The 24,093-nt window shown below is 42.3% G+C and overlaps 2 protein-coding genes across 12 annotated transcripts in view; one reads left to right on the forward strand and one right to left on the reverse strand.

Moving 5' to 3' along the window:
• Nucleotides 1–23,456, forward strand: part of LOC141511889 (uncharacterized) — a 33,908-nt gene extending 10,452 nt beyond the window's left edge. For 3 of the 7 annotated variants that reach the window (XM_074220888.1, XM_074220885.1, XM_074220894.1), the window contains one exon: nt 1,896–23,456. In XM_074220888.1, the coding sequence (XP_074076989.1) occupies nt 1,896–4,381 (2,486 nt within the window). In that variant the 3' untranslated portion in view covers nt 4,382–23,456. The remainder of the gene's footprint in view (nt 1–1,895) is intronic. The other 4 variants (XR_012475430.1, XR_012475432.1, XR_012475431.1 and 1 more) reach the window with 4 other exon arrangements.
• LOC141512228 (uncharacterized) overlaps nt 13,897–24,093 on the reverse strand; it is a 46,378-nt gene continuing 36,181 nt past the window's right edge. For 3 of the 5 annotated variants that reach the window (XM_074221058.1, XM_074221055.1, XM_074221065.1), the window contains exons 3-5: nt 22,434–22,560; nt 19,392–19,595; nt 13,897–17,844 (exon numbers count right to left, since the gene is read on the reverse strand). In XM_074221058.1, coding sequence (XP_074077159.1) covers nt 16,466–17,844; nt 19,392–19,595; nt 22,434–22,560 — 1,710 coding nt within the window. In that variant the 3' untranslated portion in view covers nt 13,897–16,465. The remainder of the gene's footprint in view (nt 17,845–19,391; nt 19,596–22,433; nt 22,561–24,093) is intronic. The other 2 variants (XM_074221061.1, XM_074221071.1) reach the window with 2 other exon arrangements.

The following is a 24,093-nucleotide window of genomic DNA, read 5'->3' on the forward strand; positions in this document are numbered from 1 at the left end:
CCCTTTCCCTACCTTACAGGTGGTCCATGGAGCCTTTCCTTAGAGATTCCCCCCAATAGCATCAATTCCTCTTTTAGGTAGCTCGGACTGTTAGGAAACGTCTTCTTATATCACACCTAAAGAAGCTTTTTGATAACTTTCATCCATGGTTTCTAGTTCTGTCATCTGGATCTGAGGAGAACAAAGCCCTAAACTCTCTATTTAATAGCCCAGAAAAGTCCTTTAGACCACTCTTGTTTCCCCTGTAGGTTTGTACGTTCTCAAACTTATTCAGCCTTACCATTCTCATATGTCTCAAACTCAAGGCCCTTCATCAGCCTTGTTGCTTTTTTCTCTATACTCTCCCACTCTTTTTGTGTCATTCATTTTTTTTTTTAGTTTTTTGCAAGGCATTGGGGTTAAGTGACTTGCCCAAGGTCACACAGCTAGGCAATTAGTAAGTGTCTGAGGCTGGATTTGAACTCAGGTCCTCCTATCTCCAGGGCCGTACGCTATCCATTGTGCCACCTATGTCATTCTTAAAATGTAATTTCTCCAGGGGCAGCTAGGTGGTGCAGTGGATAGAGCACTGGCCCTGGGGTGAGGAGGACCTGAGTTCAAATCCGACCTCAGACACTTACTAATTGCCTAGTTGAGTGACCTTGGTCAAGTCACTCTTTTGCCTTTAATAAATAAAATTTTTTTGGTTTGCTTTTAAAAATTGCTCTTTTTTATTTTTTTAAATCTTATTTATTTTGAGTTTTATGATTTCCCCCCCAATCTTACTTCCCCCCACCCCCCCCCACCCCCCGTAGAAGGCAATTTTCCAGTCTTCACATTGTTTCCATGGCTTACATTGATCCAAATTGAATGTGACAAGAGAGAAATCATACCCTTAAGGAAGAAACATAAAGTAAGAGAGTAAGATCAGACAATAAGATATCAGGTTTTTTTCCCCTAAATTAAGGGTAATAGTCCCTGGTCTTTGTTCAAACTCCACAGTTCTTTCTCTGGATACAGATGGCATTCTCCATTGCAGACAGTCCCAAATTGTCTGTGATAGTTACACTGATGGAATGAGCGAGTCCAACAGGGTTGAGCATCACCCCCACGTTAGAGTGTACAATGTTTTTCTGGTTCTGCTCATCTCGCTCAGCATCAGTCCATGCAAACCCCACCAGGCTCCCTGAATTCCCATCCCTCATGGTTTCTAATAGAACAATAGTGTTCCATGACATGCATATACCACAGTTTGCTAAGCCATTCCCCAATTGAAGGACATTTATTTGATTTCCAGTTCTTTCCCACCACAAACAGGGCTGCTATGAATATTTTTGTACAAGTGATGTTTTTACCATTTTTCATCATCTCTTCAGGGTATAGATCCAGTAGTGGTATTGCTGGATCAAAGGGTATGCGCAATTTTGTTGCCCTTTGGGCGTAGTTCTCTCCAGAAAGGTTGGATGAGTTCACAGCTCCACCAACAATGTATTAGTGTCCCAGATTTCCCACAACCTTTCCAACAATGATCATTGTCCTTTCTGGTCATATTGGCCAGTCTGAGAGGTGTGAGGTGGTATCTCAGAGATGCTTTAATTTGCATTTCTCTAATAAGTAATGATTTAGAGCAGTTTTTCATATGACTATGGATCACTTTAATCTCATCTGTAAACTGCTTTTGTATATCCTTTTACCAATAAATAAAATTTTTAAAAAATGTGATTTCTCCAGTTGAACACACAGCTCCAATTGTGATATGACCAGGAGACTGCCAAGGAATCATCACCACCGTAGCTTTGGATGCTGTGCCCCCTTTAATGCTTTCTGGCTTCTGGTGCTCTCTGGGCTAGGAGATTTATGATTCTGGCCTTTTAGTTCATTCAATTTCAATTTGTATCTATCCTAATTTATTTCAGCTTGGGATTCTAAACTTAAGAACCAGGAGTCACCTCAAAATCAAGAAGTAAAATCACCAGAGACTTTGGGGGAAAGACTTCCTGAAGATGTTCTCCATGGGTCCATATTTGTGGGAGATCCTGCTCAAGAGAAGCAAATGGGAAGTGTTCCAGAGGAAACTCCAATGAAATTTTTCACCCTGGAAAGTCATTTCAAGAAATTGGCTTTCTTCCACAGTAAAATTCCCAGTTTGCAAATAGGCCATGACTATACTGATATTGGGAAAAGTTTCAGTCAGAGCATCTGTGGGCTCAAGAGATCATGGACTAATAATCAGTTCAGAAATCTCACAGTCCTTCTTCAACATCAAAGAGTAAATACGCAAGACAAGCCTTATGATTGTGAGGAATTTGAGAAGACTTTCAGTCAGGATGTGCATGTTATTCAACATAAAATAATTCCTGCTGGGGAGGAATCTTACCAAAGTAAGGAGACTGAGAAAACCAGGGAGAACTTCTACTCTACTCAAGGCCAGATAATGCATGTTGAAGAAAAGCCTTATAAATGTAAGGACTGTGAAAAGATCTTCACCAATTATTCATACCTTATTAATCATGAAAGAATCCATTCTGGAGGCAAATCCTTTGAATATAAGGAATGTAGGAAGGCCATTAGGCAAAGCTCACCCCTTGTTCAACACCAGAGACTTCATAGTAATGAAAAACCTTATAAATGTGAGGCATGTGGGAAGGCCTTCAGACATAACTCGGTCCTTGTTCAACATCAAAACATTCACTCTGGAGAGAAACCTTATCAGTGTGAGGAATGTGGGACAGCCTTCAGCCAGAAGTCATACCTTACTAAGCATCAAAGTATTCATACTGGAGAGAAACCTTATCAGTGTAAAGAATGTGGAGCAGCCTTTAGGCAAAGGTCATACCTTACAAAACATCAGAGAATTCACACTGGAGAGAAACCTTATCTATGTAAGGAATGTGGGACAGCCTTTAGCCAAAAGTCATATCTTACTAAGCATCAAAAAATTCATACAGGAGAGAGACCTTATCCATGTAAGGAATGTGGAGCAGCTTTTAGGCAGAAATCACATCTCAAACAGCATCAGAGAATTCATGCTGGAGAGAAACCTTACCCATGTAAGGAATGTGGGACTGCCTTCAGCCAGAGGTCATACCTTACTAAACACCAGAGAATTCACACTGGAGAAAAGCCTTATTCATGTAATGATTGTGGGATAGCCTTCAGCCAGAGGTCATACCTTACTAAACACCAGAGAATTCACACTGGAGAAAGACCTTATCAGTGTAAGGAATGCAGGGCAGCATTTAGGCAAAGATCACACCTCATTCATCACCAGAGAATTCACACTGGAGAGAAACCTTATAAATGTAGGGAATGTGGGAAAGCCTTTAGGCAGAACTCAGTCCTTGTGCAACATCAGAGCATTCATGCTGAGGAGAAACCTTATCAGTGTAAAGGATGTGGGAAGGCTTTCAATTGTAAATCACATCTGACTCGACACCAGAAAATTCATACTGGAGAGAAACCTTATGAATGTTCTAGATGTGGGAAAGCCTTTAGCCGGAGCCTAACCCTCATCGCGCATCAGAACATTCACACAGGAGAGAAGCCTTACAAATGTCAGGAATGTGGAAAGGCCTTCAGGCACAATTCAGGCCTTACTCAACACCAGGGAGTTCATACTGAAGAGAAATCATACCAATGTAAGGACTGTGGGACTATTTTCAGTCAAAAATCATACCTTGCTATACACCAGAGAATTCACACTGGAGAGAAACCTTATCAATGTAAGGAATGTGGGACAGCATTCAGGCAGAGGTCCCATCTCATTCAACACCAGCGAATTCACACTGGAGAGAAACCTTACAAATGCAGGGAATGTGGGAAGGCCTTCAGGCAGAACTCTGTCTTTATTCAACACAGAAAGGTTCATACTGAAGAGAAACCCTATCAATGCAAGGAATGTGGGAAGTCCTTTAGGCAGAACTCAGTCCTTATTCAGCACCAGAGAATCCATACTGAAGAAAAACCTTTTCAATGCAAAGAATGTGGAAAGGTCTTCAGGCAGTACTCAGTTCTTGTTCACCATCAGAGAATTCACACTGGAGAAAAACCCTATGAGTGTATCAGATGTGGGAAGGCCTTCATCCGAAGATCAGACCTTATTTCACACCAGCTAATTCACACTGGAGAAAAACCATATAAATGTAGGGAATGTGGGAAGGCCTTCAGACAGAACTCAGTCCTTATTCAACATCAAAGAATTCACACTGGTGAGAAACCTTATCATTGTAAGGAATGTGGGACAGCATTTAGGAAGAGGTCATACCTCATTCAACATCAGAGAATTCATACTGGAGAGAAACCTTATAAATGTAAGGAATGTGAGAAAGTTTTCAGCAACTGTTCAGCCCTTTATAATCATGAAAAAATTCATAAAGGAATAAAATCTTATGAATATAAGTAAATTGAAAGTGTATTCATATATGTTACAGCCCTATTCACTGTAAAAAATTCATACTGGAGACCTCATGGAAGTGAAGTATATGGAAATTCCTTTAGGACTCAAGTCTTCCATATCAGAGAATTCACACTAGGAAAAACTAGGGATGACGTGAATGTGTGAAGGCTCCAGCCAGACGATTCATCTTGTGCTGGTGAAAGTGTTCAGCTTCTCGAAGGGGAAGTCTCATCGAGTATCACCAAACTCTAACCTTGACTGGAAAAAATCTCTACCTATTTTAATATCAGTGAACACATCCTGAAGAGAATTTCTACAAGTCTTAAAAATGTAAGGGAAATGTGAATGGTCATGTCTTAAACCCTGTTTTTCATGACCTCAGCACCACAAGAAATGCTGCAAATAAATGAAAAGAAAAATAAAGAAGGAAAAAGGAAAAAAAGTATTCAAAGAGAAAATCTAAAATCCAGCAAAGAGACTGAAGAAATGAGTAAATAAAAAAGGAGCTAAATGGCATGGCCTAAAGTGACAATTCCAGAAGAATCAATTATCCAGTATTTATTTATTTATTAATTGCATACAGTGGGCCAGGCACAGTACTAGGAGTTGGAGAAAGACTGAAATCTCTCTGCCATTGAGATAGTTACATTCTAGAGGCCACTAGGTGGCACAGTGGGTAGAGCACCAGCCCTGGAGTCAGGAGTACCTGAGTTCAAATCCAGCCTCAGATACTTAATAATTACCTAGCTGTGTGGCCTTGGGCAAGCCACTTAAGCCCGTTTGCCTTGCTAAAACCTAAAAAAAAAGAAAAAGAAAGTTACATTCGAACCAGGGATGGTGCAGGGAAAGAAGATAATATATAGGTGCATATGTTTGCAAAATGGATACAAAATAACCACGATGGAACTAGAGCTGGGACAGGCAGAGCACCCATAGCTGGAGGGATCAGGGATGACTTTCTCTAATAGGTGGGATATGATCTGAGTTTTGATTGAAACAGGAATTCTAAGAGGCAGAAGTGAGGCGGCGGGGAATGCATTCCAGGTACAGGGCAGGAAAGGTTTGGAAACAAGAAATGGAGAAGGCCACAATGTCTCAGCAACAGCAGCTAGATCCCCAGAAGTGAGAATAAAATTACTCTAAGAGTCTCAGTGTGATTGCATTTATTTTCAAAATTAAAGAAGGAAATTTGAAAGACTGAAAAGACAAACTGATTGGAACAGAAGGGGAAGATGTTAATGCAGTGGATGCTCTGAAAGGACAATGTCAAGCAGCATTTGTTAAGCCCTGTGTGTCAGATTCTTTTTGAAGTGTGGAAGATTCAGAGATTGAAACAATCCCTTGTCATTAGGAGCTGATATCCTAACGGAGAAAATAAGTCTATGTTTAATATGTGTGAGTGTGTGTGTATAAAGTAAATTAATACAAATATTCCTAAAAATAGTTAAATTTTAAACAAAGCAGTTTGGGAGGAGGGGCATTTGGATGAGCAAGACTTCATATAGAAGATAGGGCTTGAGCTGGATCCTAAAGGAAGGGAAGGACTCTAAGCACAGGTGAGGAGGGAATTCATTCTAGATAATGGGATGGCCAGTGGAAAGGCAAAATGAGTAGAGATTGAGTGCTTTAGCTAGAGGCCCCTACACCAAAATTGGTGGTATTGCCGCTGACACTGAAACAGTGGCAGTTTATTTGGGATCTTTATGTAGGTCAATCAGTACCAACGGGTGAAAAATGATGTACCGAATGAAGCAATCCTATGGGCTTTCCCCCTTGGGGTGGAGGGTGAGGGATGCTTGTTGGTTTTGTCTTTCCTTTATTTAAAGACTTTATTGCTTTGAGGCTGGGGGGAATTTTGTTTTTAGAGTCATTCTTATTGATATTTTTACTTTTATATCACTTACACCTTGCTGTATATCCCTCCCCTCCCCTCAATCCCTCCCACAGAGCCGCTCCTTACACGGACTATAAAGAAGGGGAGATTAGGGTTCAGATAACCCAGTGGTCACCTGGAAGAAGTCTGGCATTTCAGACAGTTTGGGCTCCAGCGTTTCCCACCTTTACAGTGGGGAAGGTGCCTTCTAGCGCTTCCCTGGTTGTTGTCATAGAGCAGCATCCACTTTGGATTGTGGTCTCGTTCTTTCTACTGGCATTGTTGGCGTAACAAAAGAAATGTCCTATTTTCTCAGGTGAGTGTGATGGCTTAGGTAAGATTGTTAAATTGGGAAACAATGAGAGGGGAAATTTGCTTCCTAAGAACTGCCTCAGCTGACAGAACTTTTTTTTTAAGTACCAAGAGATGCAAAATGGAAATAGATGTAGAATAAGGGACTCATTGATGCCCTGATGTAGTTGCAAAAGTCACTAAATTTTAACTAGAAGGGTGGTGCAGTGGATAGAGCACTGGCCCTGGAGTCAGGAGGATCTGAGTTCAAATTTGGCCTCAGACACTTAATAATTGCTTAACTGTGTGATCGTGGCCAAGTCACCTAACCCCATTGCCTTAAATGAAATTAAAAAACATTTTAACTAGAAGGGACTGAGGATGAGGCTAAAATAGTAAAAGTTGTATTTCAGACTGGTTCTATCTCTTTCCCAGGGGTGGCCATAGCCACTGATTGAATTCTGGATTTGGGGTGGGTTGGGGGTAGGGAACTGAGTCATACTCAGTGTAGTGGATATGAGTTAGACCTTTGAGAGAGCCAGAAATGAAAAAAAAAGGAAAAATCCAGAACAGACCTTAGTCCTGGAGGTTGAGGAGAAGAATACAGATACCAGACAGGTACAGGGATAAAGGGAGATGAAACCCACCCACCTCAGCCCTAGTCACCGCGGCCTTGGAACGAGCACTGGATGCCACCTGCATTTTGGATGAGCAGGGAAAGTTCCTGGCTGTTCATATTGACTGCTGCCAGCCACTCTGCAGTGACTAGTCGTGTGCCTAGAGCTTTGACTGCTCTTGGGTTTGGTTTTTTAACAAATACTATCCTGCGTCTGAAGGAGTGGACAGTCCATCATGACTTACTGGAAAATCCAACACCAGGATTCCGTAAGTAAACGCCCTATTATCTTTACACTAGAGAGCAGGCCTCAAGGCTATTTCCTTCAGTTATAACCCAGTTTTCTTTTTTTAGAGAATCAAAGGAATTCTGTTAGTATCCTCTGAGTTCAGACAGACTTTGAAATACCTGTTTGCTTGTTGAATTTATCATCTTAGAGTTTGTCTTGATGGCTTATGTTCCCCAGTTATCTATGTGAATTATTGCTTGCCTCTGTCTTGCCTCAAATTCCCGAATTGAGAGCATTCCCCTTTTCCTAAAATTACAATTGTGTGATTGCCATGTTGCTGGGCCCTTTTTTGCCCCCTCAATCCCTAGGACCCAAACTGCTTAAATATTTCTGAGTCCCACACATCTGAGTTGGGCCCTTTGAGAGTGTATCTTAAGAAAGGTATCATGGGACATCAGGGCAAGAAGAATCCTGGGGCTCCTGAGAAATGTCCTACCCTGGTTCCCTGTTCACCTCTGCCCTGACTGGGAGCCTGGAAGAGCTACCTGAGGCTGGAAAAACCCGGACCCTGATTCTTAATGGTCACCTCTTTCATGGCTTAGGTGTTTGGTCACCATGACACCAATAATGTTCTAAATTTATGTAAGAATTGGAAGTCAAGCTTGCTGACCCCTAGAAAGTGCCTAATGAATGTTTTATCTAATTTAGGAGAGTATTATAATAGTCTGGGTGAGAGATGAGGAAAGCCTGGATTCACGTGATAGCTGTATGAGTTATTGTTCTTCCTTTATTGCCCAAGAAAACCAATGACATTATGGGTGATATTTTGACTTGCATGTAAATTAAGTGAGGCAGAGGTGTGCAAAGTCATCAGTTCCCATTCTTTCTGAATCACTGAAGTCCAAGAGCAGAATAAAAGTCAGCACGACTGGCGATGACCCTGGATGTAGTACTGAGCCCTGAATGAAAGGGGGAAGTCAGGGAATGGTGATAAGGAGAGAGAGCATTCCAGGTTTGGGGGACAACCTGTGAAAATGGGTGAGGAGACTAGAAAGTGAGGGTATTAGCTTAGGAGAAGCTTTGAACTTCAGGTAGGAGGAGATTTTCTATTTGCAGATAATAGAGAGTCCCTGGAGTTTATTGAGCTGAGAGTTGATAAGGTCAGATTACTTTTTTTTAGGTTTTTGCAAGGCAATGGAGTTAAGTGACTTGCCCAAGGTCACACAGCTAAGAGAGTATTAAGTGTCTGAGACCAGATTTGGGGTCCTCCTGACTCCAGGGCCAGTGCTTTATCCACTCCGTCACCTAGTTGCTCCCAAATTACTCTTTAGTGGCCAAATGGAGTGGGGAGAGACTTGAGGCAGGTAGACAGTCCTCCCACCCTTTGTTTCATTTCCTCCCTCTCTAATCAGTATCATTTGGGGCTCATTCTTCCCCCTCTCCCTTAAACTCTTGCCTTTTGGGTTTTGGGTATTGTGGTTCAGTCTGTGCCCAAGTTATGGTATCTATTTAGACTCTCCTTGCAGATGCTTTGAAGATGTCATCCCAGTGGTTCTCTATGGTGGGATTCTTTGTTTATTCATTCTTTTCAACCTACTTCTTGTATCTGGACCTTATGTTAGGACTAGCCCCTGCGCCCTTCTGAGCACTATGTCTGGGCTCAGCTTTTCTCTCAGGTCCCTCTGCTTTGGGGAGTGTATTAAGTATTATTTATTTCAGGGTCTCAGAGACAGCCCAGGCTGGGGTTCTACAAACTTTCCATGCTCCTAAAGTGATATGACCAGGATAAGGTTTGTTCCCTGCCTCTGAGTTTATTAAGTTCCTGCCTTAGACTTGGGTTCAAGCAGGTTTGTCCTGCGTTGGAAGTTCCAGTAGATGCTGCTGTTCTTAGCCTCCATCACAGTTGACAAACTGCTGTTTCACAGGAAGAGACCTGAAGGCTCCGCTTTGGTCATTCTTTGGGATTTCTGTCCTGGTTATTTGATTGTAGGCTTCAGACTGAACTAGAAGCTAGCACGGAGCTCCTGCTCTGCTCTAGCTACATAGCTGCTACTGGCTTTGGCCCTGGAATATTCTAGTTCTTACTCAGTTGGTGACCCATTGTAGAGAGTGACCTGGTATCCTTTATGTAGTCAGAGAACTGTGATTCTAGTGAGTGAAAAATTCTGCCAGGGGTTGATCCCAACTTGGAATGACCCCTATGGCTGATCTTTATGTCATCTGTAAATGTAGTCATCTTATCAGAAACAATGATATGTGTTATTTGTATGCTAGGAATTTCCTAATATCTGTCCCCCAATTCTTGCCTTAAGCCTTCCTTGTAAGAGATAGGAAAAGTCAGCTAACAAGGTGACCTCTGGGAAGGTAACCTGGATCTGAAGAGATCAAATAAGAGAGAAAACACTGGAAGATCAAACCAGGCAATAGAAGGTGGGGATGGACCAAACCAGGCAGGGACAAATGGATGGGAACTAGAGCTCATGGGGAGAGGTGATGAGAAGGGCTTCTACTTGCTCAGATTCTGGGACAAAGAAGAGAGATCAGGGAATGCCAGAATGGGGCTCATAGGTATACAGTAGAGAAGAAGGAGCTTGTGGCAATGACCATGTTGACAAGCTCAGCAAAGTAGGCTCTTTTATATGTAGTTTTTAAAAAAATATTTGCAAGGCAATGGGGTTAAGTGACTTTCACAACGTCACACAGTGAAGTAATTATTAAGTGTCTGAGGTCAAATCCAAACTCAGGTCCTTCTGACTCCAGGGCCAGTACTCCATCCATTGAACTACCTAGTTGCCCCTTGTGACCCTCTTTTTGAAAGAGAGGATGCCAGCAGGGGCAGGCAAAGGAGCAGAGAATTTCTGTGTCCCTGTGATGGCTCAACTGAGATTGGAGCAGGTCCTTATGGAAAGGGCTCACTTTACTTAGTCCCATGATTTTCTCAGTGCTATTGGGCAAAAAGTGGCAGCAGAGGAGGTGGGTGGTAGGGGTAGCCCAGTGTTAAGGGTTAGCAAGATATGGCTGGTAATAAGACAAAGGCAAGGGATTTGGGAGTGAAAACAGGGTTTACTAGAAGATATCTGTGTGTTTCCTTGTATTGGGACAGCCTGTATTAGGGATGAAAGAAGACTGTGAACTGGGGACTGATTTCCTCTGATGCTGCCCCCACCCAGTTCAGGTCCCGATATCCTCCAATGTCTATGACAGGAGCTGCTGGGGTCTCCCTGTCTCCAGTCCCTTCCCACTTCAATCCATCCTCCATTCAGTCACCAAGGAGAATTTCCTATAACAGAAGTCCAGTCAAGTCACTTTCTCATTCAGTTGTCTTCAGGGGCTCCTTATCACCTCCGGGAACAAATACAAAACTTGCCATTTGTCAGCTGTGGGCATTTTTTCTCTCTGTCCCCTTTGCCAACTGTTGGATTGAAGTAAGAGAGTAAAAAGGCATTTCAAACCTTAGATATCAGTGAATCAAGTCCTTTATGTTCCAGAGAAGATAAGCGAGGTCCAAGGATCTAAGGGACTAGCTAAAGATCCCCCAAAAAGAATGAGTAGTGAGCTCCTTGTCACTGGAGGGGGTCTGGCCACATACATGATGACCACTTAACAGGAAGACTGGAGAGGGATCTTAGGTCATTCATGGCTTTGAGAATCTGGGATTCAATGAGCCAGGTGCCCCAAGACCACAGAAGGAAGGGGCAGAGTCTGTTTGGGAATCATGAGAGACATCTGCCGGGAACAGTCTAGAGAACCCTGTAGCCTGGAAGGATTTGGAGCAAGACAGGGCATCTGAGATGTGGAAATGGGGTGTGTGTGACAAGAGTACCTCAACAGGCTCAGAGGGAAACCTGCAGAGACACTGAGATCACTTCCCACCCATGTTGCACATATCTTGCATGGTCAGGATGGTCTTCTTCCTTAGAGATGATCTCCTGAGGGCAAGGAGGTGGTTTTGCCTTTCTCTGCATCACCCATGAATTTTAGGTAGGGGTAGGCTTGTTGACTGACTCAAGTCAGGTAGAATGGAGACAGGCAGTTGCTGGGAGACCTTGCATCTGGCCTCCTCTGAGAGAGGAGTTATTTGTGTTATTTAGCTGGGGGCCAAAATAACTCAAGGCCCCCTGAAAACCAACTCAGTTAAAAGGCTTACGCACTGTCTCAATTCTGATGAAATAGTCAACCAAGCCTCAACAATGTTCTCGTTTCCAGATCAACCAGAAGATCCACTATTTCAAAGAAAAATATAGCAAGTGATGGCCCCACCCCAAACACACAAGAAGAATTCAGGAGAATGTTTAACAATCAGCTCTCTGAGGAAAAAAAATTATATATACTTAAAAAAATTTTAGGAACCATCTTTATTTTTATATATTGTGAGACAATTGGAATTAAGTGACTTGCCCAGGGTCATACAGCTAATGTCAAACTGTCTGAGACTGGAGTTGAACTCAGATCCTCCTGATTTTAGGGTCAGTACTCTATCCACCACACCATGCTGCTTACCTCCGAATGCACACTATTAAATTTAATCTGCATTATTTATATTTTCCCATCACTTTATTAAGTCACAAAAGCAACAAATAAATCAGGGCCAGATTTTTTATGGTAAATGTAATGTAAATGCACCAAAATTTAACAGCTGGTTCTCAGAGCCATCTTGAACTGGTTCCAGTACTGTACTAGCTGGTCTAGCTTTAGATCCTTCTCTCTGGAACACCCCAGGGCCCACCACAGATAAGAGGCCACTCTAGGACAAGCTTTCTGGAATAACAATATCTGGCATTTCTGGATCCTTCTTTAGGCTCATATCATTCTGGTATTTGAAAAAAAGAAAATTTTAATGTCTGTCCCACCCACTTGGGAATATTTTGTGTGTGTATTTCTGTCCATGTCCAAGTCTGCAGCCCCCTTTGAGGAGTATATTGCCTTCCCCAGGCCAGACCAGAGGGAATGTTTCCTACAACTTTGTCTCACCATGTTGAGGAAAACAAATAAAGACCAATTTATTGTGCCAAAATAATAAAAATGATATATGTAAAGACTTAGTAATAGTTAAGGAGTCGCTGCATAAAAATAGGAAAAATACAATTAAAAAAACAAAAAGTCTAAAATGTCAGGAAAAACAATGAAATAAAACAGAGTAGGAATGAAGGAGGATTAGCACAGCCAGGCTGCACACTACATTATAAATCACTATCAATACCATTTTGTTCTGGTTAGAAATAGAAAAGCAGGTAAGACAAGCAAGTACCAGAAGTAAAGGAATCAGGGGCAGCTTGCTGGCACAGTGGCCTTGGAGTCAGGAAGACCTGAGTTCAAATCCAGCCTCAGACACTTAATAATTACCTAGCTGTATGACCTTGGGCAAGTCACTTAACCCCATTACCTAGCAAAACCAAAAAAAAAAATTAAAAGAGGTAAAGGAATCTAGCCATGCAATAAATAGCATGAACCCAAGAAACAGACTATAGAAGGAAGAGAGGAAGATGACTCCTGGACATCAACTTCTGGGCAAAATGGAAACCATTCAGCAGCAAATAGGTTCAGATCTGTATCATATACAATAATCTCTCAATGCAGGTGACCAAGAGACTCTATCATTAAAATAATTGGAAAACATAAGGAAGTGTCTTTCATGACTAAAATTAGGTGATGTCATGACTGAACAAGGAATAGGAATGATCAGACAAAATTTACAATTTTTTTTAAAAAAAATCACCTCTCTAGATTTGTGTTTATGATTTAAGTAGATTGTGAATTAATGTGTGGATTTAATGAGCATATTTAAAGGTGTAGGCTGGGTCTAAATATGGTGGTCCTTTTAAATTCTATTCTATGTATTTATCTTGTTCTTCATACTGTTAGTGGTTCTCTCTACTCCAAAAGACCCAATGGTCATTACTACATCAATGATTCCCAAGTCTATATATCTAGCACTAATTGATGTCCCCTAAACCTCAGTCCCAGGTTACCAACTGCCTGCTGAACTTCACAAGGATGTCCTATTGGCCCTAAACCAGCCTGTTCAAAATGGAACCCATCTTCTTCCCCAATTCTGCCTCTCCTCCCAACTTCCTTATTTTTGTGGGTGGCATCATCACCTCAGAAACCAAAGTTAAAAATTTCAGTCATCTTTGACTCCTTCTTCTCCTTCTGTTCCCAGCAAATTCATATGTAATGGAGGCTCCCTGAAGAAATCTGGATGACACACACTGTAATTGATTTATATCTAACTGTGGGGCAAGTGAGAATCCCTTAATAGACTGTGGTTGCACAGATATGATTGGGGACTGTTCAAAGGCTCCAGATGACTGGTGCTCTAGCTCTTTCTATTAGGCTAATTCTTTTTTTGCGAATTCATGTGAGAGAAGAGAAAGGAAGCTGAAAAGAGATTTTTGGCCCTCCTTACAGGAGGCTAGCTAGGTGGCTCAGTGGATAGAGGCTGGGCCTAGAGCCAGGAAGATTCACCTTCTTGAGTTCAAATCTGGACTCAGACACTAACTCTCTGCCCCTGGGCAAGTTCACTTAACCGCGTTTCCCTCGGTAAAAAAAAGTTGCCACTTGTAAAAATGAGCTGGAGAACAAAATGCAGACCAATCTAGTATCTTTGTCAAGAAAATCCCAAATAGCACCATGAAGAGTCAAATACGACTAAAATGAGTGAACAACTATAGAGGAGGCCCACATGGGGCTTGCCAATATGGGCTTTAGTTTCATGGATTCTCAGGATTGTCCTGTTTCAACTGAGACTGGAAGCTTGGACCTTTGAAAGACTGGGACAGGGAGTCACTAGCAACCTGAGAGAAGTGGGGTTGAGGCACTGGTTGGCTAATGTCTTTTGAATGCTGCTCCAATTATGGCTAGGGAACCATATGTGGTTACAGAATATCTGTGCATGCCTTAAATCCCTCCTAGGAACTTCCATTACATGCCAACATGTTTCCCTCAATAGCCTCCTTGTGTGTGAGGAACTGCATGTCGACAAGCCCTGGATTCAGTGACATGGTGCCCTGCTCATAAACACTCCTTAGCCTGGTATTCAAGATTCCCCATGCTTTGGCTCCAACTTTCCTTTCTGTTATTTGTTATCAATATTATTTCCCTTAATTCACCCCATATCCTCATTCCAGTCAGGGCTTCCTTTACTGCGGCATGCTCTCATTCTTCTGTGGAATTGTAGAGTCCGTCTCTACAGGAATACTGCCCCCTCACCTCTGCCTTTCAGAAGGCTTTCTCATCCTTCAAGCTCTCATGGATCTTTTCCACAATCAATCCAACAAGCTCAAAGTGCTATCTGCCTTCCAAAATTTTTTCTGAATTTCTCCCTTAACCAAATCTCTCGTGACTTTGTTTTTATACAAAGATGATGTTCATGATGATTTATGATTACATTGTCACACATGATAGCTGGAGAAAACCAAGACACACTGTGAAATGACTTTTCTGAGGCCTCACAGAAAGTGACACCAAGTCTAAAACCCAGGCTAGGGATCCGAGGAGGCTTTGAGGATTCACAACCTCCAGTCGGACTACAGGGTTTCTCCTCAGCACAAACTAAGACAGTAAATGGCAATGGCTTGTTTCCCACATGCATATGTCTAGGGTCTGTTTTTCCATGTGATTCTCTAGGCTCTTATTTCTGCTCTAGAAAGATTTCCTACATTCCCTATTGTTCACATTTAATGAACTGATCTTCAACAAAAGATGAGTTGAAGCTGAAAGTTTCCCAGTATTGATAAACTGATATTTACTTTTGACATGAGAGATCTTTCCCAAGAATTTTCCCTCCCATTCTGCAAAAGGTAAGAGTAGAATCTCTTTAACAAGTGATAGTGGTTAATTGGCAAATACAATGTCATTTTTCTAATTTTTATATTTACCATTTATTAGCAAAAAGGAAGGATGAACATTTAATTTCAAAAGTCCAGAACCTACATAGTTGGTTGTTCTTCACATCTTTTGTTGTCCTATAGTTCTATATTTGTAAATGCTGCTTGAAGTATTAAATTATTTTATATGAAATTATATGGAATGATGTATGGAATTTATATGGCTTTGTGAATTTATAGGGAATTATCTTCTTAAGAAGGGACTTGAGGTTCATCTGCCCCCTTCACTCAATCACTGCACCATACTTATTTATGTAGGTACAGCTAAAAGCAGCATATTCTCCAGTCCTGGACCTTCTAGTTTACTACCTTAAAGGAAAGAGGAGCCATCATAGAGGCAAGTCGAGTTTGTTGGATACCCACCAGGAAAGCTCACAATGGCAGCAAGCAGGGACTAATGCCTCAACCACATTTTAATAAGGCACAGAGGAAGATGGCAAGGGAACACGGGATGAAGTGATAATGGGAGGGAGGAAGAGGGGGCAAGAAAATGGGGAGGTAGAAGGACACAGATCACTTCTGCAACTGTGGATTGCAGCTGGAAACACTTGGACAGCATGGACCAGCAGCGGGTGGAGTAGGGAGTAGAAATGTGGAGATCTCATTTTTATGGGATTTTAGTGATGGGGGTGGGGGAAGGACTAACTCTTATGCATGCCCCCTTTGTCTTGGTTCATTAGCATATCTGCACCATCTCAAAATGATCAGTAACACTTTAGGGTTAGTACATTAGTATTCCATTTGTTGGGGGTCTGTTGGTCTTAAGCTGGGGTCTAGACTTGCAAAGCATAGGCAATAGCAGGATCCAAGGGCTCTTTCAGTAAGACCTAACTGACCTCCCCTAATTTAGAGCACTGTCTTAGGATGTGGTCTCAGTTAACTTAGATGGCAGTTGCCAGTGGCTCCTATTCTCTCCTAATTCAAGAGATATTTTGTAAGTAATTGCTATGGTCCCATAATGTATGGGAAAGTCTGTAAGTGACTTCTAGGTTCCTTTTTGTAACCTCCCTTCCTACTACTGTTATTCTAGTTAGTTGGTGCTGTGAAGGGGCAGGAGGGGGAGGGCCAGAGGGCCAAGGGCCAAGATACAATTACAACATACTGCTATGGTCCAGTATATTGTACTTTTGGATCTGCTGTCTGCGTTGTACCATACAACTATGTCCATGTTTTCTCATTGTTGTAGGATCTCTGTTCAGTGAGAATGCTGATGTTGAATGAGATATGAATTCCTATTAAAAGATTTTCCACATTCCTTACATTTAAAAGGCCTCTCTCCTGTATGAACTCTATGGTGTTCAAAAAGAGATGAGCTCCTACTGAAGGCCTTCCCACAGTCCTTACACTGATAAGGTTTCTCTCCAGTGTGCATTCTCTGGTGTATAATAAGGGATGAACTTTGGCCAAAGGCTTTCCCACATTCCTTACATTCATAGGGCTTTTCTCCAGTGTGAATTCTCTGGTGTTGAATGAGGTGTGAATTCAAGTGGAAAGCCTTCCCACATTCCTTACATTGGAAAGGTTTCTCTCCAGTATGAATATTCTTATGTACAATAAGAGCTGAGTTTTGGCTGAAGGCCTTTCCACATTCACCACATTTATAAGGCTTTTCTCCAGTATGAATTCTCTGATGTTGGATGAGGGGTGTCTTCCAGTTGAAAGCCTTCCCACAATCCTTACATTGATATGGTTTCTCTCCAGTATGAATTCTCTGATGTTGGTTGAGACCTGACTTCCATTTGAAGGTTTTTCCACATTCCTTACATTTATAGGGCTTCTCTTCAGTATGAACTCTCTGATGTGCAATAAGGGCTGAGCTATGGCTGAAGGCTTTCCCACACCCCTTACATTCATAAGGTTTTTCTCCGGTGTGAATTCTCTGGTGTCCAATGAGGTAAGACTTCCAGTTGAATGTCTTTCCACATTCCTTACATTCATAAGGTCTCTCTCCATCATGCATCTTTTCATGATTAGTAAGGTATGAATATTGGATAAAGGACTTTCCACAGTCCTTACATGTATAAAGTTTCTCTCCAGTGTGAATTCTCTGGTCTTGGTTAAGGTGAGAGAATGCCTGGAAGTTCTGCCCACACTTCTTAGATTCTTCAGTTTTCTCTCCAGTATGAATTCTCTGTTGTTGGATCATCCCTGCAGTTTGGCTGAAAGTCTTTTCAAATTCCTCACAATCCCAGGATTGCTCCACCCTACACAGACTTGGGGGTCGAATCAGGTCAAGGAGGTCCTCACCTTCATTCTCACTGCATGACCTCTTGGACTGACAAATGTTCCTATGGAATTTTTTGCTAATGTCAAAACATTCACGATCTTGATGCCCATCACGAATTTTCTTGTCCAAAATCAACTGCCTGAAATCACTTTGCTGGGAAATGAGATCACTTGGAATCTCTCCTTCCAGGCTTTGCATTTGCTTCCGTAACTTGATCTCTTGGTTTGAATGACCCACAAAGACTTTGTTTCTGAGAACATATTTAGGGAATTTTCCCACTAATGTCTCTTCTGATCCTCCATTTTGCTTTTCAGTTGACTCCTGATTCTTGAGTTTAGTATCCCAAGCTGAAACAAAATGGAAACAAATGTTGAATGAAGAGGGTTAGAAAGCTAGTTCTAGAGAATATATATTAAGTCCTGTGCAAAGCTTACTCTCATTTTAACTTGCCACCTTGAATCCAGAAGCCTTCTACCTGATTCCTCTCCTGGAGAGAAACCATATCTCCTTGGGATTTCAACCTCGTCAACCCCCTTTTTTTTTTTTAACACCTTTTTTACACTTTTACATTTTACAAAATGTAATTCTAGGAATGTTATCCAGTTTTCAAACTTGGATCATTGAAAAGAAATAGGATAGCAATCATCAAATGTCAGATTGGAAAGCACCATTTGGTCACATCCTTTTCATTTGATAAATGGAGAAAGGAAGCTCAGAGAAGTGAAGGACTTCCTGAAGTAAGTCCATCTTGTGAGCTTGAGTGTGTATTCGGGCAGACCCTCTCCAGAGGGCCTATCCTGCTCTACATGAAGAATGGACTCTTTTTTTTTTTTGTCAAGGCAATGGGGTTAAGTGACTTGCTCACAAGGTCACACAGTCAAGTAAGTATTAAGTGTCAAGGGCTGGATATTTTTTTTTTAGGTTTTTGGTTTTTTGCAAGGCAAATGAGGTTAAGTGGTTTGCCCAAGGCCACACAGCTAAGTAATTATTAAGTGTCTGAGGCTGGATTTGAAGTCAGGTTCTCCTAACTCCAGAGCTGGTGCTCTATCCACTGTGCCACCTAGCTGCCCCTGAAAAATAAACTCTTAAGGACTTCCATAACTTCAGAGTCCAGGATAGGAAGCTGAGAAAATCACTTTTAGGTGTGTGAATTCATCAGGCTCGATTCTGGGTCATATATTTTGTTGTCCTTCTAGAAGCTTAGCATTAGCGCAAAGGGCTCTGGATAGCATTGGCACTGTGACCATGGAAGGATCTGGTAAAACCCTTACATCTCTGCAGAATTATGGATCCATGGGGTGCACGCAAAGCTGATGTGGTAAGAGGTTATTTCAGCCCTTACAAGGGAATATGTTTGTCAGAAGGGCTCAGAAGGAATGGGAATGGGATCACAGAGTACTTCAATAATGTGGCTTGGTTAGTGCTAGCAGTGGGGATTCAATCACTCCTGAAAGAAGGCCTGGGCCATCTGCTGTGATAGTTTTTGATCAATATTGGTTTATCTTTTCCTTTTTTTTTTCTAAATAGTCCAGAGCAGGCTTTTTTCAAGGCAGATAAGTCTTGGAGGTCACCCTAGAAGGCATCCCTTTCCTGAGGGAACAGCTCTAGAGAATCATCAAATCTATGCTTTGTCTTCCCTGTCTGCCATGCCAAATGCTGGACCCTGCTCTTTCTATCCCTTGATTCTGAGTCCATAAGGATGGGAAAGAAAGACCTGCTTTGCTGAACTGTGGGGAAAGGAGACTCCTACTTTCATGACCCTGTTCAGCCTGTGGGAGGGAGTCTCCTCAACATGGCCATATGAGCACAGAAAGTAATATGCTCCAGGCTTGCATACACTTTGGACTTTGAGCACTAGCAGTCATCTTTATCCCCTTCCGCTCCACACACCTACCTTCTCCATCCAATGCTTCAAAGATGGTCATACGTAAAAGACCAGCTGGGCTGCTCCATTCACTGGCTCCCAGTTGACTTCTAGCATTTTCTACTTCAGACAAAGAGGAGCTTCTTACAGCATGTCCCAGTGAATCACATGGATGTGGTTCTTCCTCTCCTTCCAACCAGGAGATGAGGCCTGGCTTGGGACCAGGAAGCCCTGCTTATGGGGGAGAAAATAAGATAGCTCTGCATGTGCTGAAGGTGGAAGAGGCTCAGGAAGGAGAGAGGCAAGGTATGGTGCAAGTAGAGCCTGAGACGAGGACCAGAGGGCTCGGGCTCTGTAATCCTGAGTATCACAAAAACAGATCCTTTCCTACCTAACTGGATCTATGTTCCCCTCAGAAGCACACAGTTCCTCTGGAACAGTCCTCACAATGAGTCAGCCAGTACTTGCTCCAAAATCCCAGGAAACCACCCCATCCCTGGGTCTTAGTTTGTACAAATACAAAATGATTCTGGCAGCCTCTGAGGAACCTTGGACGGATGAGATCCAGGAAATCCAGAACCTGCATTGTGTTTCTGAATACCAGAGATCATCATGCAATCCCACTCACTGCACATTCCATCCTCTGATTCCCATATCCCAACATTCCCACCCATCAAGCATGCCTTCTACAATGCCTACTCCATAGATAACATACTTCCTTTCATCCTCAATCTATTCCTCTCCCACTCCTTCCATCTACCTGTGCTTAAGGAAGTTTGGCTCCCCAAATTTATGTTCCATAACCTCACCTGAGTTCTCACTGCTGTGAGGCAGTTCTATTCTACCTCCTTTATCATCCCCCATTCCCCATTTCCACAGCAGCTCTTTCAAACCATCTTATCTCTCCTCAAACCTCCCATGGCTGGCTTCCTTTCCCTCAATCTCAGTTGAAAAACTTGCCTCATATATTCACTGTGACCCCTATCTTCCTCACCTATCACTCCGTGCCTTCTGCCCCTCTCTCCTCCTTTAGCCCTATCTCCTATGATAAGGTGGCCTGACTCCTGACCATGATTTACCCCTCAAAAAGACATCATTTGATTCTTCCATCCCCAATAACTATTTATAGTTCTTCTGCCCTGGTTAAATTCATCAAAAAGGCCATCTACAAAACATGACTCTCCTTCCTCTCCTCCCACTATAATCTGGTATCTGACCTTATGATTCACTGAAATAGCTCTCTCCAAAGTTACTAAGGATCTTAGTGACCAAAATCAATGGCTTTTCCCTAATCCTCATTCTATTTGAACTCTGTAGCTTCTGATACCATTAGTTGGAATCTTTTCTTTTCTCTAGGTTTTCTGAACATGCTGTTCCCCGGCTCTCCTCCTACCAATATGACCATTCCTTCTGTCTTCTTCGCTGGATCTTCCTCCAGACCACACGCTCTAACTGTAGGTATCCCTCAGGGTTCTGTCTTCTCTTCTTCCTCCCCATTACTTCACTTAATGATTTCATCAGCATCCATGGATTTCACTGTCATTCTCTACTCTACTTTTCCTGTCTCAATTTCCACGTTGCTCTCCACCTCACGTCTTCAACTGCCTTTCTGACATTCTGAACTTGACATTTCCAGTTCTCTCCTTCTGTCATTTTTCAGTCATGTCCAACTCTTTGTGAACCTATTTGGGATTTTTTTTTCAAAGACACTGGAGTGGTTTGCATTTCTTTCTCCTAGTCCCTAGGATCACAACCTAGGAGTCACCTTGAATTCCTCAATTTCTCTCACATCCCAGAGCCATATGCCCCCCTTCTCTCCTCTGACACTGTCCCAACACTAGGGCAGGACTCCTCATCTCATCCTTGGACTCTTGCAACAATTGTGAGTCTACCTTCCTCAAGACCTTCCCTTCTCTAATCCATCTTTTCATTCAGTCACTAATGTAATATTCCTAAAGTATGGGTCTGATCATGTCACACATACACCCCCAGCCTATAACTTCCAGGGGCTTCCCATTGCCTCCAGGATCCAATACCAGAACCTCTGCTTGGCCTTCAAAGCCCTTCTTGTCCTTCCCCTTGTCTTACAACTTACTTTCCTGATATATTCTTCAACTCAGTAATAGCCTCCTGGCTATTCCACAAAGAAAACTATCTCTTCTGACCATGTCTCTGGTCATCCCCAGGTCTGGAATGTTCCTCCTCCTCTCCTCAGACCTAGTTTCCTAACTCAAAGCCCACCTTCTACAGGAAACCCTCCCTTGCTGTTCTTAAAATTTTAGTGCTTTCCTTCTTTTAATGATTTCCTATTTAATCTGTACAGAGCTTGCTTTGTATATGTTTATTTGAATATTGTCTCCCTGTTAGACTATCAACTCCTTGAGAGCTGGGGCTGTCTTTTGCCTCTTTCTATATACCTGCCTCTAAGCACACAGTAGACACATGATAAATGCATGTATGTTTGTCTGATTGCCATCAAAAATTAACCTGGGGGGGCGGCTAGGTGGTACAGTGGATACAGCACCGGCCCTGGAGTCAGGAGTACCTGAGTTCAAATCCAGCCTCAGACACTTAATAATTACCTAGCTGTGTGGCCTTGGGCAAGCCACTTAACCCCATTACCTTGCAAACCCCCCCCCCAAATAAAATAATGATGACCCTACCCCCCAAAAAATATCATTAAAAAAAATTAATCTAGACTGGGACTACAGAAATCTCAGCTCTAAGATCCCCTTGCAGATGACATTACATCAATTACTTCCCCACTTTTGGGTCAGTTTCTTCCATTTAAAATGAAAGGTTGTTAGTAGATGACACCCCAATAGCCTACTAGAATTTTACGAATTTACAAACTAGTAGAGAAAGTCTGGTATCCCTTTCCCACCTTGAAGAAACTTAACTCTCATTCAAGGAACACTCTACAGGGGCCTCTTAAGGAGCATCCCTGGCCAAGAAAAGACCAGCAAAGGTGAATTCAGATCTAATGAAGAGGTCCTACAGGTCTGGGCTTTACACCAATGAGCCCTGATTCCCCCAGGGCAGACCCCAATTCCCACAGGGAGGCAATCTTACCCAGGGAGACTAGGTTCCTGTAGTTCTCCAGCATCACATCTCTGTAGAGCTCCCTCTGAGCAGCACTCAGGCATCCCCACTCATCCCAGGTGAAGTCCAAGAACACATCCCTGAAGGTCACTACTTCCTGAAATACCAAAGACATTCATGCTGACTCAGGTGCCATATACTTACACAGCTCAGGAGGCAAAGAGGGAAATGCCAGCACTAGGGGAAGGGCCTGGAATAGACACAAAATGTTTGTGGATGACTTCAAGGTCACAGGAGCACTAAGATGATGGGTTCGATATTTTCTCCAACCTTTCAGAACATCCCCAAAATAAAATATGCACCAAAGATAAAGCTACTTCAACTGTTTCCATGATCTAGGACAATGATAATCTAAAATGACATAAAAACATTCCCCCAAACCCAGAAACTAACCATCAATACCCCTAGGCTCACTCAAGACTCCTTCCCTTCCTCCCACATTACTACCAGTGAAGTTGGTCTATACAAGGACATGACACAGCTTACATCAAATCCCATCCCACATCCGTTTCCCCTTCTTTTGTGCAATACTATGGAGACCCCAGCAAGAATATGGAGGCCACAGTTAAGTGTAAGTAACAAGTCAGCTTAGTCACATTCCTTCAGAAGCAAAAGCCTGGTGGAGGCTGCAACCAAGAAGCACTAGTGCTGCAATGCTCTGATCTATCCAAGGAGGAAAAGCAGGCTCTGCCTTTGTAGTGCTAGGTTGGAGAACTCAGGAAAAGAAAGGTTGGGAAGAATCACCAGGATAGGATACCATGTAGAGGGAAGTCTATGGATCACTCCATCAAGCCTGAGGGAAAAAAAGCCTAGTATCCAGTCAATTCTGACCACCCCAAAATCAGTTTGGGCAGAGACCTGAGCTGGTGAATTGTCCAGAGTGGAAGGAAGCTGAGATGCTTATAGATGTAGCCTGCAAGACAACCACAAGTAGAGCAGAGAGAGAGTTGAAAGTAAACAATAAGAAAGATAAGGGGATGGAATGGGGGGGGGTGGGAACCGAAAGAAAAAACCCCAAAGATTCCAGGAAGAAATCTCAAGGACTCTGAATATAAACAGACAAGTCAACAGGAAAATAGTAACAACAGAAGGAACTATGGCCTTCAGATCTTGTAACTGAGTTCAGACATTATGAATAAATGCCACAGAAAAAAGAAACAGTGAAACCTCAGGATTTTGAAGAGGACATGGAGCCACAGCATCCCAATCCTGAGTGGTTAAAACAAGAAACAAGAATTGTAAGAGCAGAATTTCTGGCCTACATAACAAAAGTAATAGAATACTGACCCTCCTATGGCAAGCTTTCCAATAAAACTAAAGAGAAAACAATAGATTAGGAATCAAAGACACAAAAGTGAAAGAATCTAGAAGTAGAAGGGGGAAAAAGGAATACTGGAAATAATGCTCACCATGTAAGCAAAACCAATATTGATAGGATGTGTGAAGGCAAGATAAAGATCATAAGACTCCCAAAGGACCATGAGAAGACCAAAAAGCCTTAATACTATAATGAAAGAAAGTAATAGAGAACTGTCCAGAACATCTAAACATAGAAAATGAAATTCCAATGGAAAAACTTACAGATTGCTTCCAGAAAAAAACCCAAAGCTACAACTCCAAGACACACACT

This window comes from Macrotis lagotis, chromosome 1 (genome assembly GCF_037893015.1).
Source record: "Macrotis lagotis isolate mMagLag1 chromosome 1, bilby.v1.9.chrom.fasta, whole genome shotgun sequence".
Classification (NCBI taxonomy): domain Eukaryota; kingdom Metazoa; phylum Chordata; class Mammalia; order Peramelemorphia; family Peramelidae; genus Macrotis; species Macrotis lagotis.